General features: G+C 45.1%; 1 protein-coding gene across 1 annotated transcript in view; it reads left to right on the forward strand.

Annotated features, from left to right (window-relative positions):
* The first annotated feature begins 759 nt into the window (after positions 1-759).
* TGM4 (transglutaminase 4) overlaps positions 760-17,234 on the forward strand; it is an 89,999-nt gene continuing 73,524 nt past the window's right edge. Inside the window, exons 1-2 of the mRNA XM_053264695.1 lie at positions 760-1,026; positions 5,662-5,743. Coding sequence (XP_053120670.1) covers positions 760-1,026; positions 5,662-5,743 — 349 coding nt within the window. The remainder of the gene's footprint in view (positions 1,027-5,661; positions 5,744-17,234) is intronic.

The raw sequence follows: 17,234 nt of genomic DNA on the forward strand, positions 1-17,234 counted from the left end.
CGTTTCTCAGTTCTTTTCCGACTGCCTCACCATTTGGACCTTAGTCTGCCGCTCCTTCGTCGGAAAGTTCCTCGTGAGTTCGATTTCTTTTTTTTAAAAAACATTTTTATTCCAGATTCTTTGTGTATGACCCTTTTTTTCTGGCTGACATGTTTGATCTGTGTATGACCTGGACTGGCTGACAGATATTAATTGGTGTATGACACTGGACTGGCTGAGGTATAACGATAGGCATTTCGACCTTGGAATGGACTTGACTACCCCTACATCATTAAATGGCTTAGGAGGAGAAGTCCTTCAAGAGGTGCGAGGGCTGGAGGACCAAACTCCCCTCTAAGGACTTCCACAATTTGTGCCTGACATGCTTAGGAGAGGAACATAACGTTTTGGCGCGTAAATTTTTCCTATCGTTCTCTAAGCAAACTTGTAAAAACGACACTGCGGCTGCGAGCCGTGATATACGGCAACGTCTTAAGTCCCTCAACCCAGGGATGCCATAATCTACCTCAGCATTGCCATCGAAGCCACCTAGTTCAGTGCCTCCATCAACTTCAACGAAATTGGGATCGAATAGGCCCGCCAGGACATCCATCAGCCCAGAAAAAATCTTCAACGTCAACCTCGACTCCAAGTCACCAGAGACCTTCAACTTCGACACCGTCAGCCCACCACAAATCCTGGACTTCGACTTTGACCACAGATTGACATAGACAATCTTCGAGTTCCAGAAATGGCCACCGTGACCACAGCACTGACTCGATGTCGAGCACGTCAAAGTCGTCTAAGCATCACAGTGTCGAATGGCCTTCAACACTGCCCGAAAAACGCTGGCACCTCATTGTCCTGATGGGGGACCGGACGCCTTCCCCCACCAATCTTCAAGAGCCTCCGTTGACTGTGATCCAACCAGCGATGCAAACTAGTGATGACCCAGTTTATAACTTTATGATAAAGACTCAAAGCACTGCTCTGGTGGCTTCACCCATTCTCCCAGTCATTACTAGAGCAGTGAAGTGTGCTTGGGAGGTGATCTACACATCAAACCCCACATGTGCACAAAACGCAGGGATGTGCACAAAACACGGTTTGAGCATTTTGGGAAATTTGAATGGGAACTTTAAGAAAAAAACCACTCCATTCAGCTTCGTGCTGGGGTGACGCACATCTCAATAACCCCACACACTGCACCAGCACACCACATGACTTCCATGCATGTTCAGCACCAGCGTGCCACATAGCCTCCGCATGCGCGGGTGCCATTTGCGTAGTCAGCATGCTGTTGCTGACCACGCCAATGGTGCCCACACATGCATGTGCACCATATGCATGCTGGCTTCCCAGCAGGAAGCTGAATGCAGCGGTGGAGAGTAGTAAGGACCTGCTCTCCTTTTTCTTAAAGTTCCCATTCAAATTTCCCAAAATGTGCTCAAACCATGGTTTCTGTACATCCCTACATGAAAGCACATCAGCTCTTTTTCTTCTACTAATTACCTGCCACTGCAACTGAGATAATAAATTCTATCATAAACATCACTTAGGGTTTTGTTTCTCATTTTAATTTGTATTAACTACATTTACAGAGGTTAGAATACCCTCTTAAGCTAGGTTCAGGCAACTGATTCAAGAGTTATTCAGTGAAGCTTACCCAACCTCATAGTTAGGATAGTTTACAAGATGGAGGGTCCTCTGTCTCAAGTCTGTAGTGGTCCTTTCATGTAACCAGTCTGTTAAATCATCTTTTTGGCTGGAGTTACACACAAGACTATTAATGGGTTTCCTTAAGGAGACACAAACTGAGTTAATTCATTTTTATTTTTTGTTTACATGACTGCAATTATCACTTGATTACTGGAATGTGTGTAGACTTATGCATTTATGGTCATCATATCAGCCAGCTATCTAAAACTGGAGACCATATTCCTGTGATACTGACTGGATATAAACTGATCATAGAAGTTCATGTTCCGATAGCAGTTTCCAGCCTTGAGTCTCTAGATGTTTGGCCAATGTGACTGTGGGAAATGGCAGTTGTAGTCCAGTAGCATTTAGAGACCTAAGGTTGGGAACTTCTGATTTATGAAACTCACTAATTATTTTTAAATATTTATATCCTGCTGCTCCTCCAAGGAGCCCAGAGCTGTGTAATGGTTATGTTTCTCCCCATAACAACCCTGAAAGTTAGGTTAGACTGAAAGATAAGTGAATGACCCAGAGTCACCCATTGAGTTTCATGGCAAAAAGGGAATTGAGCACAGGTCTCCCTAGTCCTAATCCAACATTCTATCCACTACAAACATGTTATCTTCAGACCAGTCAGTTTTTGCCATGCCTATGCTATGAAGAAAAGGTGTACAATATACTGTAGCCCAGCATGGTGTGCAATGCCAGGAAGAGGCAGGAGGGGTAATGGAACAGGTAGTTATCTAAGCAACCAGGACAAGCAGTAAAACTGAAGCTTCTGGGAAGAGTGAGGAGCTGCTGAGCAGAAGACAACTGCAGGGAAATCCATCTAGAAAGAAGCTGAGTGAGAAGCTAAGAATGAGGAGAAGAGGCAGCATTGAAGCAGCAAGGATCAGCACTGCAGTAGTGTCAGGCATGGCTGAAGTCTTAAGAAAGCCTTTTTAAGATTTTTGGGGAAAGACATCTCTAAAGGTGGGGAGAAAGCAAGTGTGGTTAAGGAAACTATTTTGGTGTAACTGTTACTGTTCTGTAAAACTGTACCAGAGCGACCCTTTCAAACATTTTGCATTCTGTTAACCAATGGCGGCTGATGGTTCCTGGGAAGGAGCGGGGACACTGGGCAGCAATGGTGATTGCTGCTGCCACAGGTAGTGAGAGGTGGAGCCAATTGTGGGCAGCTGCAGAGGTGGAGCCAGGACTAAGCCGGTGCAATAACTGGCAAAGTGCAGATTTGTAGCTAACAAGTGGGATCAAAATACAAACACACACAAGCACACAGATCTCAATTGCTCATCAGAGAAATATAGAAAACATCAGTTGCTTTATAGAGCTTACACACAGAGACACACAGGAAAAGAACTGTACAAGCTATAAGTAAAGCAAAGGCCAGCTACAAAAGCTGGTCACTTCTGTGGAGAGTAAATGCATTTTGTAGTCACCAAGGCAGCCTGTCTGCCTGATTATTTCTAAGAACTATCTATTATATATATATGCTCCTGGGTGTGCCATGGAATGTGCGTCCCAGCTGATTGGCTGGGTGCCGGCACACCCAGGAGACCAGAGGCGGTGGCGGGCTTGGTCGAGGAGGCAAGTGGCAGGTGGGACCGCGGAGGAAAGCTGCAGCAGTGGCGGACCCGTCCACAGAGATGGCCGGAGACTGGAGAGGAAATGTAACTGCCAGCTCTGAAGAGTGCACAGATGCTCTGTGCAGGGTCGGCTAGTATTACTAATAATAAACAAGAAAGAACTCTGAATGGTACAGTGGTTAGTGTGCTGGACTAGACTGGGAAATCCAAGTTCAAATCCCCATTCAGCCATGAAACCCACTGGTTGATTCTGGGTCATTCACTTATCTCTCAGCATAACCTTCCTCATAGGGCTGTTGGGAGGATAAATGTAACCATGTGCACTACACTGGGCTTCTTGGAGGAAGCACAGGCTATACATGTGAAAGTAAATAAATTTATATATGCCACAGGTAAAGCAGAGACCAGCTACAAAAGTGGGAAACAAATGCATTCTGAAGTTACAAGGGCAGCTCTGCCTCCCTATTTCAAAATGCATACATAAATAATATAAAAATCAGAGGTTTTTCAATTATGTTTGATGCAGTTATGAACCATCTCCTTTAACTTAGAGGACACTATGGGGAGCAAGATGCAAGGGGACACCCTCTCCCTACGCCATGCCTGATGAACCGCTGGGTGCCACTCTGCCCACCTTAGGTGTCCATCACTTAGCCTACAACAAATGTTTGTTGTTGTTTTTAAATAGAGATCACTTCCTTAATCCTTGCCCAATGAACCATAACCCCCAGGGGACATATTAATGTTACAGATACTGGCTAGCTTTCTGCATAGCAAATGGATTTTTAAGATTATTTTCCTTCCAACAGAGACCATTCATTTTCTACACTACACCCACATGGAAAGCCGTTCAGCAATTATATGAAAAGCAGTTTGGACTCAGAAATCCATGCATATTCCCTAAAAGAACTTTCTGGTTTCTTATGCCAGTTCCTAATTTAATTAGTGGTCTTACAGTTTGCTGTTCATTCCAGTGTTTTATAGCATGGCCATAACACCTTGCATACAGCCCAGATCAGGTCAGAGAGCAAGGGAGAGAAAGCAGAAATTGCATTCCTCTCCTCCAAACACAAAAAAGCTGGCATAAGAGACCTACCAATAGCCAGCCTGCCTACCTGCTCTCTAACCAAAATGATGATCAGATTCTTCTGTGTAGCTAAAAGAAAGAGACTTCTCCACCTTCTGGGCACTCTATGAGTGGTTGCCTAAGGAGTCAATTAGCCTAGTCCCTCTCTGATTGGTTTATAGGGCAGTCCTAGGACCTCATATTTTGCAAAAACAAAAGTGAGCATGCTTATTGGCTCCTGCCTCATACTAATATTTTAAAAGATCTGAGGCTCTTCATTTGTTCTTTGAGGTTGGTATTATTATTGCCCACCTCACAACTCTTAAAGCAGCAGCAGGCTGCATGCAAGAAGAGCAGCAGGAAACAAGAGGAAGGCAGTAGGCACACAAAATGATAGCAGAGACAATATAGCTGACTGAGAAATGTAAGGTGAGGGCCACCCACTTTGCCAATAGATAAGATCTGTCCCTGCTGTTAACACTTGTATGCATCTGTGACCATCTTTATTTTTACCTGGGATCTCCTACTTACCTTTTGCCCATAAACTTTATTGGTATTGCCAGCTTTGTTCATCACTCAGGTCCCCAGGAATAATGCTAAGGGGGCCTGTTTACATCGGGAAGAACTGACCAGCTGGCTTTTCCCACTATTCTCTCCTGCAATCGGTTTTAGTGCTCTCTCAAACACAGCCTTACAGAACGAAGCATTAAAAGAACAATAAGAGCATCAGTTCAATGTGCTCATTTCCTCCAAGGCAAAATACAAAGCTAGCAGCCTATTGCCAGACCGGGATTCTAACGGTGTTCAACGAAAAATTGAGTCTGCTGTACCACTCTTAAATAAAGTGTCACTCACTCGCTGTATTTGAAACCAAAAACATCTAAACTTATTGTATGAAGTCAGTGAAAGGAGAATGTTGGTTTTATGCTGTGAAATCAAAGGAAAGGAGAACTGTTTGCTATACTTGAGGCGAATATATAGGGTTTGGACTGTAGTGCGTGGGAAACGTTTCGTTACGGATTGGGTTATAAGGGGTGGGGAGGAGATATTGGTAGTCAACGTCCCAAATCCAAAGCACGTTACAAACCAGCTTCCCCGCTATGTTATTGTAACGCAATCCGACCGTGAGAGAGGTGGAGACATTGTCACGTGATCCGACAGTACCCGGAAGAACGTTTCGGTGCTTGCACGTGGTCTCATACCTTAGTGTTTGGAAGGGGAGAGGAAAGGCGTTGCTATGCCAGCCACTTGGGGGGCTGTGTATGCTTCAGGGGCCGGCCTGCTGGGGGCGCTGGCCGCTTGCTCAGCGAAGCTGGCCCTGGGCGCTGATTACCTGCGGGACGGCTGCCTTGCAGTCTTCGGAAGGAAGGAGGAGGAGATTGCCTTAGCCGCTGCGGGGCCTTGCGCCTGGGTAAGCGGCAGCTTCCGCTCCCTTCCTGGGAAAAGGGTTAGTCCTTGCCTGTTAGCTAAGCTGCTGCGAGTGCGTTAGGACAGAGGTCAGACAGGCGTTATGGAAGAGGCGAAGAGGCTCTCCTCGTGAGCCCCTGTAGACCCACAGCAGCTGAGAGGTCTTCCTGCTAGTTGCCTAAGCTTGTCACAAATGTATCAAGAGCCTTTTCTTTCCTTCCTTCTGCTTCACCACGTCCTGCTCGAGCCTATGCGCCCTGCTTTTCATGCTTTCTGGGGTCGACACTCCTTTGGGTGCCCCAAGGCAATGCTGTGATTGCAGAACCCACCCCACCCACCCCTACATTTTAAAGACACAAAAAAGGCACTGAAAAAGAAATCTGAGCTATGGCCCCACTCGGATTCGTGATGAGTACCTTTGCCACAATAAGACTGCTGCCTGCAGCACAGTCCTAAGCATATTTGGAAGTAATTCGTTTCCGAATTCCGTAGGTCTTACTCCCCAGTTTTTCACACACCCGGCTTTTAGCTCGCATCTCCGGGATGGAGGAATGAGATCTCATATCGGCCAGATTTACCCCGAAGTCCCTGCGAGCTGTCGGGGAATACTTCACACACTATTTGGGGTTTTCATGGCGTGTTAAGAGTGTAGCCCAATTTATATCTGGGATTTTAAAAATCCACTTTTTGTGTCGGCTTTTGGGACCAACTTCAAACTCGCAGTAAGCCTCACAGCTGTAAAGCCTGCTGTCTGAACTGCAGGCTTAGTCTTTAAGGTGCCTCGGGTGGACTATATAAATGGCTACCCTTCTGGAAGTTTTTTGGCTGTTTACTGACCCAGTTGACTTGAGATTACAGGACAGACTATTGCAGCGTAAAATATCTTTTAATTATATTGTAAGTTTCCTTAGAAATTGAGGCTGAGGGGAAAGGTATGCATATTTTAAACCAAGCAGTCAATAAAAGGAATATAGCATAAAGCAAGCAGAGAAGAGGCTGCACTTATTTATTTTATTTACTTACATTTATATGCCGCTCTTCCTCCAAGGAGCTCAGAGTGGTGTACATGCTTATTTTTATCCTCACAACAACCCTGGGAGGTAGGTTAGGCTCAGAGATACATGACTCGCCCAGAGTCACCCAGTGAGTTTCATGGTTGAATGGGTATTCAAACTCGAGTATTCCTGGTCCTAGTCCAACACTCTAACCACTAAACTATACTATGCTATACTTAACAGGGAGGCATTGTCTTTTTATCTGGGTGTCAATAAGTACGCAAATATATCCCTGTTCCTAGCAAGATCGTTGCAATTATACAAATAACATTGGGGCCAGTAAATCTGGTGAATGCTTCCACAAACATGTACGCATGAGAAATGAATGTGATACAGGAATCTTGCAGTCCATGCAAGTGCTTACTTGACATAATTATTTGAGAAAAGTTAATGTGTTCTTCTTTCTCTTGTCCACTGATGATAAAGATGCATTTGGTTATTGTTTTATGCAACCAATGGAAGAGCCCCTGGTGGCGCAGTGGTAAAACTGCCACCCTGTAACCAGAAGGTTACAAGTTTGATCCTGACCAGGGGCTCAAGGTTGACTCAGCCTTCCATCCTTCCGAGGTCGGTAAAATGAGTACCCAGAATGTTGGGGGCAATATGCTAAATCATTGTAAACCGCTTAGAGAGCTTCCAGCTATAGAGCGGTATATAAATGTAAGTGCTATTGCTATTGCTATATTGCTAACTCCCCCCCCCCATTTATCTCAATTTTTGCTTACTTAAGAAAACAGATTAGACTGAATTATTCATTTTGCAGCCACTTCTTCCTCTGAATGTTATCTTTTACATTGATTAATATGTGCCATGCGTTTCCTTATAACCAGACATGCACATTTTTATTGGAAATAAGAGCATGGGATTCTCCAGTAGAAGAAGCTATCTGTAGGAAGTGCATATATTATAAGTTGCATGCAATATGCAGTTGAGTGGCTAATAGTAGTAGTGTTTTTAGGACAGGTATATACAGGATGAACGTGCAATCGTTACTACCTGTCAGTTAAATTATATGAAATGGTAGAATTTGTTGGAAAGAACATAGATATTAGCTAGTTTCCAAAGCAGAGTTAAGCCAGCTTCCTATGTAGTCATTTTTTAGCCAAGTGGCTGGCAAGAGTTGTATTTAATGAGGGGAGAAGCAATTACAGTTGTTTAAGTCATGTTTTGTCAGCCAACTATTTTAGCAGTCCTTGATCATGTGTCTTTAACAGCAACTTAAACTGCAGAATTAACAGAGACTTTTACATACAGCCCCCAACTGCTTTTGTTTCCCTCCTATGGGTCTTAATACATTATACATGCCTAGGAGCTCACAGAATCCTATTGGCTAGAAGAATATGGGTTCTCAGCACTGGATCCCTAGATATTGGGCAACTCCCCACATCATCCCCAGCCACAATGGCCAAAGGGGACCCAAGGCTGGGAACCCCTAAGCTAGAATATCCCTATCTTCCTATGCTTTGAGATGATAGATAGCAGGATAAGCCAGATCTCTATAGTAATGTAAAAAGTTTTCTCTTTCACGTTCTCTCTTTAAGTAGAGAGAACTGGATAGCCAAGTGAGTTCTTGCCTTATCATTGTCCATGCTCCTTGTGTTCCTGGCCGAGACAAAGGTTTACAGCCTAGCCATGCTTCTTAGGGCTTAGATTCTAAACCTTGCTTTTTGCAAGCCTAAGATGATGATGTCTTCTGATTCAGTGACAACCCAATCAGGAAGTAAGAGAGAATGCCTTTGGGTTTTTTGTACTAATGTTTCCTTGTTTCATCTCCTAATCTTTGTATGCAAACTCTTTGGGAGCGGGGTTGTAAGAAAAAAGGTTTGTTAGTTTTTTTAACCTTCGCTAGCCCTGCCTGCACACCACTTTGGTTAAATACACAAAGGTTCTTGGATTTGGGGATTTTCCCGAGGCTCCAAGGAATATCCAGTTTGTATGACCAAACTTATTTGGGTGATTCATGACCTGTCTGGAAATAGTCGATGGTGGCAGTGGAAACCCAAAAGGAATAATCAGAATGGCACAAAATCTTAAGCAAGCATGCGTTTGTACCTTGGTTTCCACAATTGCCATTTTAGAAACTGACCTAGATAGGTCAATAATCTAACAAAGTATAAAGCAGTTCCATATGTCCTTTCTGTGTCACCAGGAGCTTTTCTGCATGCAGTTTTTACAGTGCCTTTGCACACTGAGGCTTGTGTCCATATGAGGGCAGGATTTAGCCCAAGTTCGGTACTGAGTTAGCAAGGTACTGTTCATATAGCAGGTGGAATTATTCAGGTTTCATCTTTGCTAATGGAACTTAACTCAGAGTATCTGCATCCAAAAATAGTTGCACTTTCTAAAATGTTTTCCTGGGATACTCCATCATTCTGTGGAGTAGGATTCTGATGTGTGGAGAGACCCCACAGATAAAGCGGATCAAGATGAGGTGGAGGTGTGGCTTTGCGGAGTGTCTGCTGACATGATAGTGCTCTGGCCAGACCTCTTTCCTGTGCCCTGGAGTCCACTTCCCTTCATTCATTTCTACTTTTTCCCTTTAATTTTTTTAATACTCCGTGTGTGTTTTTATTTAAAAAATTAGTTTGCTGTGGGTCTTGCGCAGGATTGACAGGGAAATTTTAAAAAACCAGAAATAGTGAAATGCCTCCCTGTCTAAAAAATGTATTAAAATTCAACCAAATTTTGACCCATTGGCTTCAAATTTAATACACAGAGTGCCACTATCCTGTGGTACTACTGTGCCTGGTTTCAGAGCTCCATGGCCAGCCTTTCCCAACTTAGATTTTCCCCCTAATTTTCCATTGACACTATATTTAAAAAACAAACATGTAGCTATAGAGACAAATGGCAGCCTTGCACAAGACCAACAGCAAATTATTATTATTATTATTACAGTCAAGCTTTTATGATTGAATAAATAGCAAAGGTTTAAAAGAATGCAAGGTCTCCATCACGCATGTGCACATACCTGCTCCTTCTCTATTTGTGCACTTGAATAGGAAGGAAGAGGTGGGGTGCCTGCCTCCTCTGCAACCCTATTGGCCAAAAATGGACGAGAAGGATGGCAGGGAGAGCATGCAGTATGAACAATCCCTGCTTGGAGAAAAACCTAAAGAACCGTAGCCAAACTTCATAAGATATAGGAGTATGCCCAGCTTTATTCTGAATTTTGCCTGAAAACATTTATTTCCATTTTGACGACTCTCTTCTACGTTGTCTAATGTTAGACACTTCCTCCTGCACTAAAGCTGGCAGTCTGGAAAGTAGAGATGTGCACAAAATGTAATTTAAGAGAAAGGAAAGGCTCCAGTTAATGTGAGATGCCTGGGACCATACAAGAAGAAGGACCCATGCTGTAGCTCCTAGCTGCTGTGGGGTTTGAACACTGGTTTGAAGCCTACTCTGAGAAGAGCAGAAGCAGATTCAGGAGGTAAGCAAGATTTTCTAAACAAAACAACAACAAGCCTTTTTCTTTCAAACTAACAGGAGAAGGGGAGATTTAGAGGGGCTGGTTTCTCTTTAAGGGAGAAGTCCCAGTGTGTGTGTTTGTATTTGTTTCTTGCCACGGCTAGCATTTGCCAGGGCTTGCATTGGGGGCTCTATGGCATTTAGTTGTTGTTTCTCCCTGCCTGGAGGGGGACAGAGGATGAGTCCGCTAGGGCTGAAGTGAGTCACAACTGGTGAGAGGGTCCACATTTCTGTGTTTCAAGTTTGAAGCCTACTCTCTATAAGAGATGAAGGCCTGAGAACTTAGTGAACAGGGATAGCAAAAAGGGAATTGGAGTTTTGCATGGAGCTTAGCGGGAACATATGCAGAGGAGCCTAAAACCAAGCCCCAGAAGCTTGCTGGAGAAGAGGAGGGGGAGTCCATCTGTGGAGGAGGGACTACCATCTTGCTGGACACCCCTCAGAGTGAGAGTCTGGGGTTCTTGCATGGCTGCCTCCTCCTCCTTTTGCCCCCTCCTGATTCCATCTGCCTCCCTCACCCCTGGACTGGTTGAGGTGTTGTGGTGCCTTGCAGGACAGAGGCCAAGCCCAAGGTGACTTGGCAGTTTTCCCCCCTGGTTCCACCAGCCAGGCTTTTTGCCCAGGACTTATAAAGAAGGAAGCTGCCAGTGGTGGCGGGGCCACCACCGAAGAAGCAACACCAAAGTGGGTCGCCCCTTTGGGGGAGCCACTTCAGCGGAGTAACGAGGGTGAGGGCCAAGATTTTTGGCCTGTTTTTTATATAAGGGGCTCGCCTTTGGAGCTGGATCTTTGGGGTGGGTGTTGAGGGGAGGTTCTGTTGTGTGTGTAGGTTTGGGTTGGAGGGCTGTTTTTACTGTTCTGAGTTCAGCCAGGCCCATTTGCAGATATGGGCTCTCCTGAGTGGGATACTGCAGGGGGTGTGTCCAGTAGTTCTGGGGTGGCTATTGCTGTAGTGGTGGGGAATAGAAGAACTGGCGTAGGCAGAGCAGCTGGCCATTACAGGGGAAGGGAAACTAGTAATTTAGTAACTGTTTCCACTTCCAGCTGCTCTGTCAACTCTCAGGCCTTGGGGAGCAGCTCCATTTTCCCACAGAGCCTGGCCTTGTTCCTCTGTAATGCCAGGTCAGTTCAGAATAAGATCGCAATTGTCCATGACTTGATTATGGACGAGGGAGCTGACCTGGCATGTCTAACTGAGACCTGGTTGGGGGAGGCGAGTGGTCCACTGTGGGCTCAGCTTCTCCCTCCAGGTTATTCTGTTGTGGAGCAGGTTAGGGGAAGTGGGGGGGGGGTGGAGTGGCTGTGGGCTATAAGAAAATACCATTTCCCTTACCAGGGCCCCTTTGAGGCAGCTGACTTATATCGAGTGTGTATTTTTGAAGCTGGCAGCTAGGGATAGATTGGGGATTCTGTTGGTGTACTGATCACCCCACTGCCCAACTGACTCCCTAACTGAGCTGTCCAAGCTGGTCGCGGAGTTGGTGTTGGAGTGTCCCAGGCTTTTGGTCCTGGGGGACTTCAATATCCATTTGGGGGCTGGCTTGTCTGGTGTGGCTCAGGAGTTCATAGCGGCCATGACAACTATGGGCCTATCCCAACTAGTATCTGAACCAACTCATGTTGCTGACCACACACTCGATCTGGTCTTCTGTTCGGATCAGGAGAATGTTCCGTGGGTGGGGGATCTGGTGGTCTCCCCATTGTCATGGACGGACCACTATCTGCTTAAGGTTGGTATCACGGCAATAATCCACTCCTGCAGGGGTGATGGACCAATTAGGATGGTCTGTCCAAAAAGGTTGCCAGACCCAGTTGGCTGCTGGACCCAAAGGCCTTGGAGGGTTTCGAAGTTGGTGCTGCCAGCGATTCTGTCAATGCTCTTGTGGGAACCTGGAACAAGGAACTTGCCAGATGGTGGAGCTTGGTGACAGTTGCTCTTCTAAACAAGAGCTGTTATATGGAGTCCCTCAGGGCTCCGTTCTGTCACCAGTGTTTTTCAATATCTACATGAAACCGCTGGGTGAGGTCATCAGGAGATTTGGTGCTGGGTATTATCAGTATGCTGATGACACCCAAATCTGCTTCTCTCTTTCATCTTCTTCATCAGGAAATGGCGTTCATTCTCTAAATGCCTGCCTACAGGCAGTAATGGGCTGGATGAGGGATAACAAATGGATGCTGAATCCAAGCAAGATGGAGGTGCTCATTTTATGAGCTCAGAATCTGAGGGATGAGTTAGATCTCCCTGTGCTGGATGGAGTTACACTCCCCCGGAAGGAGCAGGTGCGCAGCTTGGGGGTACTCCTGGATCCAGACCTCACCCTGGTATCTCAGGTGGAGGCTGTGGCCAGGAGTGCTTTTTATCAGCATAGGCTGATCCGACAGCTGCATCCATTCCTTGAAGAGGATGACCTCAGAACAGAGGTGAACCAGCTGGTAACCACCAGGCTTGACTACTGTAAGGCGCTTTACTTGGGGCTGCCTTTGTACGTAGTTTGGAAACTTCGAAATGCGGCAGCCAGGCTGGTCTCCGGGGCAACTCGGAGAGACCACATTGTGCCTTTTTTGAAGCAGCTGCACTGGCTGCTGATACGTGTCCAGGCAAAATACAAAGTGCTGGTTATTACCTTTAAAGACACGGTATTACCTTTAAAGCCCTGAACTGCTTAGGTCCAGGTTACCTTAGAGAGCGCCTTCTTTGGTCTGATCCCCAATGCACGCTAAGATCATCTGAGGAGGTCCAGCTCCAGTTGCCACTGGCTCATCTGGTGGCGACCCAGCGGCAGGCCTTCTCTGTAGCCGCTCCTAGATTGTGGAATGTGCTCCCTGCAGAAATCCGGAATTTGAATTCTTTATTGGCATTTAGGAGAGCCCTAAAGACCTACCTGTTTGGTCTGGCCTTCCAGGGTTTTTAAATTATTTTAAAGGGCTTTCAATGTATTGGGTTTTATAAGGTTTTGAATTGTTTTATTTTTTAGCTGTTTTATTGTATTTTAAAAATTTTATTCCCAATCATTGATTGATTTTAACTGTTTTATGATATTTGTGAATCTGCCTGAGCTATTTTGTAAGGGTGGTCTAAAAATAGAATGAATGAATGAATAAATAAATAATAAAACGAGTCCCCTTGTTCACAAGGAGCCCAGTGGAAAGAGAAGGTAAGTACTACTCCATATTCTTGAGAAAGGAAGTTGGAACAGTTAATAGCCGGCCAATACAGCTAAAACCTGACTTTCGAATATACAATCTCTAAATGGAATGGTATGGAAATTGAATAATAAATAATAATAATAATACTATAAACAGCCAACAAAACCAGTTATGAAGATAGAAAGCATGCATAGGATGGGGCATTTCCCAGTGTATTTCACAGAGTGTTGCATGTATAACTATTTGCTCCATGTGCAGAAGTCATGGGTGTGTGCTCAGTGCAAGGAGCTCCTGGCTCTCAGGGAACAAGTTGGTTCCCTCGAGACCAAAGTGACGGATCTGAAGAAGCTCAGAGAGAGATGCAGACGAGACCTTCAGGGACATGTGTAACAGATTGTGGGTTGTGGAAAATTCCTTTGCTGACTCAGGCCAGGTTACTAGATAATCTCCCTGACCGGTCCAAACCAGTTCTGTAACAGAGGGAGACTTTAGTGCTGAGTCATCCCTGTCCTATGCTCTGAGATGCCAACTGGCTGGTTTAAAAATCTGTAACTTTCAAGACCCAAATGTTAAGAAAAAGGTTCTGGGAAATCCCAGATATTCTGGTAGGTTCCTGCTGCCAGCAAGCACTCTTAAGACTTGCCTAGAATAAGACCATTGGATTGAGTGCTTTAGTCCAAGGTCCCTCTATAGCCGGGTACTGGGCAAATGCAAAAATCTGCTCCCCGTTTTTGCTAACAGGCAAGACTAAGCGGAAAAACCTTTCTCTCCTATGCATTTTGCCTGCATGTGGAGCTAAATATTAATTTGGCCAAGCTGTCTTTAAGATAAGTGCTGCACTAGAGAAATCCCCTGTGTGTCATTCCCCCCCCCCTTTGCTCGGTTAATAACCATCCTTGGAGGCTTGTAAAAGGTAAAGAACAAAGAAAACACTTTTATTCAGTTACTACAGACTGGTTCTGGCTGGCACTTTAGCTTTTTAGAAACACTTAAAAATACTTAATTGGTTACAAGCATACTTGAAAAACACCCCAATGATTCTGGGGCAACACACTTTAAAATTTAGTTACTTACTTGCAAATAACAGATATTTAGGAAATGCAAAACACACACACTAAAGAAATAGAAATTCTAATACAAATTCTTACTAAAACACTTTCTCCTGCCCTAGACTTCCAAAGCCACTAGCCTTGGTTTCCTGTTCCCTTGAACTCACCAAGCTCCTGATGAGAATCAAGCTTCCTGCAGATCACTCAAGCTCCACCATGAGGCAACCAACCTCATGCTAGTCCACCCTCTCTGCCCAGAATTCCTTTCTTGTTCTCAGAAATCCCAGCAATAGCTCTCTAATCCCACCTACCTGTTGGACTGATTGGGTGAGCCCTGGAGTTCACCAGTCTGTCAGTCAAGACAAGAGTTCACTTCCTGTTAACTCTTTAGAGGGAGGGGAGACAGGTCACTACAATGTGGTAGAGGCATCCCACTCCAAGGCTGATAGCTCCTCTGCTATCACAGAGAATGAAGGTCTTGGGAAAGGAGGACATCAGTCTGAGGAAGAGGGAAATGCTCCCTTAGAAGGGACTCCTGTGGATGATGAGCCCATATCCTCTTGGACAGGGGATACTCTCTGGGGGGTGGGGCTTCCTTGTAGTGGGCGATTCAGTCTGTCTGATTCAGTATTTCAGAGATAGAAAGAGATGGGTCTGTGACCCACGTGTTGACTGCACAGTGACTTTCCTGCCTGGTGTGAAGGTTGCAGATATCACATGGCATCTAGATCAACCGTTAGGCAGTGCTGGGGAGGAGACAGTGGTCGTGGTGCACGTTGGCACCAACAATGTGGGGAAATGTAGTTGGGAGGTCCTGGAAACCAAATTTAGGCTAATAGGTAGAATATTGAAGTCCAGGACCCCCAAGGTAGCATTCTTAGAAATTATACCTGTTTCACATGCAGGTTCAGCAAGACAAGCAGAACTGAGGGGTCTCAATGCATGGATGAGATGTCGGTGCCAGGAGGAAGGGTTTAGATTTGTCAGGCACTAGGATACATTTTGGGGCAACCAAAGCCTGCACAAAAGGGACAGGCAGCACTTTAACCAAGATGGAACCAGACTGCTGGCACTTAAAATCAAAAAGGTCGCAGAGCAGGTTTTAAAATGACGCCAGGAGCTGGGCAGTATCCAGTTCGGCAAATGTCATCCCTTAAGGTGAGAGGGTATAAAAGGTTTAGATAAAACAGAAGGGGGCAGAGTAGAACCACATAAAGAGCAGACAGAAGGCTGTGCTAGCTGGTTAAAGCGATCAAAGAGCCAAAAGAAAAACAGTATACATCAACCAAGAGATTCAGCATATAGGTGCTTATATGCCAATGCCAGAAGCCTCTGAGCCAAGATGGGTGAGCTAGAGAGCTTGGTTACTAATGAAGAAATAGATATAGTGGGCATAACAGAAACATGGTGGTGAGAACCAATGGGACACTGTTATCCCAGGATATAAACTCTACAGAAAGGACAGGGCGGGGCGCCTTGGAGGTGGAGTAGCACTGTGTGTTAAAGAAGGGATAGAATCTAATAAGCTAGAAAACCTAGAAGGACTGGAGTTCTCCACAAAAACCCTTTGAGTGGCAATACAAGGGCTGAAAGGAAATGTGCTACTGGGGATGTGCTATCGCCCTCTGAATCAAAACGTTGACAGTGACTGGGAGTTGCAGGAGCAAATCAGGGAGGTGTCAAGGGCAGTAATAATGGGTGACTTCAATTACCCACACATAGACTGGGTAAATTTAGTCAGGTAATGACAGAGGTCAAATTTCTAGATACGCTGAATGACTGTGCCCTAGAACAGTTGGTCATGGAACCAACCAAAAAGAAGGTGACCTTGGACTTAATCCTGGGTGGCACCTAGGACCAAGTGCATGATGTCAGAGTCATGGACCACTTAGGGAACAGTGACCATAATGCAATCAAATGCAGCATACATGCGGGGAGAGAATCGCCCAGTAAGTCTAACACAGACACTTTGAATTTCAGAAGAGGAAACTTCTCCAAAATGAGGAGATTGGTGAAAAGAAAACTGAAAGGGAGAATCAGGAGAGTCACTTCACTCCAGAATGCATGGAGTTTACTCAAAACTACAATACTAGAAGCCCAGTTAGACTGTATACCAGAAAGGAGGAAAGGTACCACCAAGACCGGGAAAATGCCAGCAGGGCTAACAGGTAAAGTCAAGGAAGTATAAAGGGGAAGACGACTTCTTCAGAAATTAGAAGGCCTGCCCAAATGAAGAGAGCAGAAAGGAACACAAACTCTGGCAAAAGAAATGCAAGGTGACAATAAGGGAGGCAAAAAGAGAGTTTGAGGAAGATTTAGCTAAAAATATCAAGGGGAATAACAAAAACCTCTTTAAATACATCAGAAGCAAGAAACCTGCCAGGGAGGCAGTTGGACCATTAGACAATGAGGGAGTGAAAGAGATTATTAAGGAGGATATGGACATTGCAGAGAAGCTAAATGAGTTCTTTTCATCTGTCTTAATGGCAGAGGATACTGAGCATATACCTGTTCCTGAACCAGGCTTTTCAGAGACAGAGGCTAAAGAACTGAGTCAGAAGTGACAAGAGATGCTGTTCTAGACTGTCTGGAAAAACTGAAAACTAGCAAATCGCCAGGGCCGGATAGCATTCATCTATGAGTCCTTAAAGAACTCAAATGTGAAATTGCCTACCTCCTTGCTAAAATATATAACTTATCCCTACAATCAGTCTCTGTACCAGAGGACTGGAAAGTAGCAAATGTAACACTGATTTTCAATAAGGGATCC

This window comes from Hemicordylus capensis, chromosome 6, assembly GCF_027244095.1.
Source record: "Hemicordylus capensis ecotype Gifberg chromosome 6, rHemCap1.1.pri, whole genome shotgun sequence".
Taxonomy (NCBI): domain Eukaryota; kingdom Metazoa; phylum Chordata; class Lepidosauria; order Squamata; family Cordylidae; genus Hemicordylus; species Hemicordylus capensis.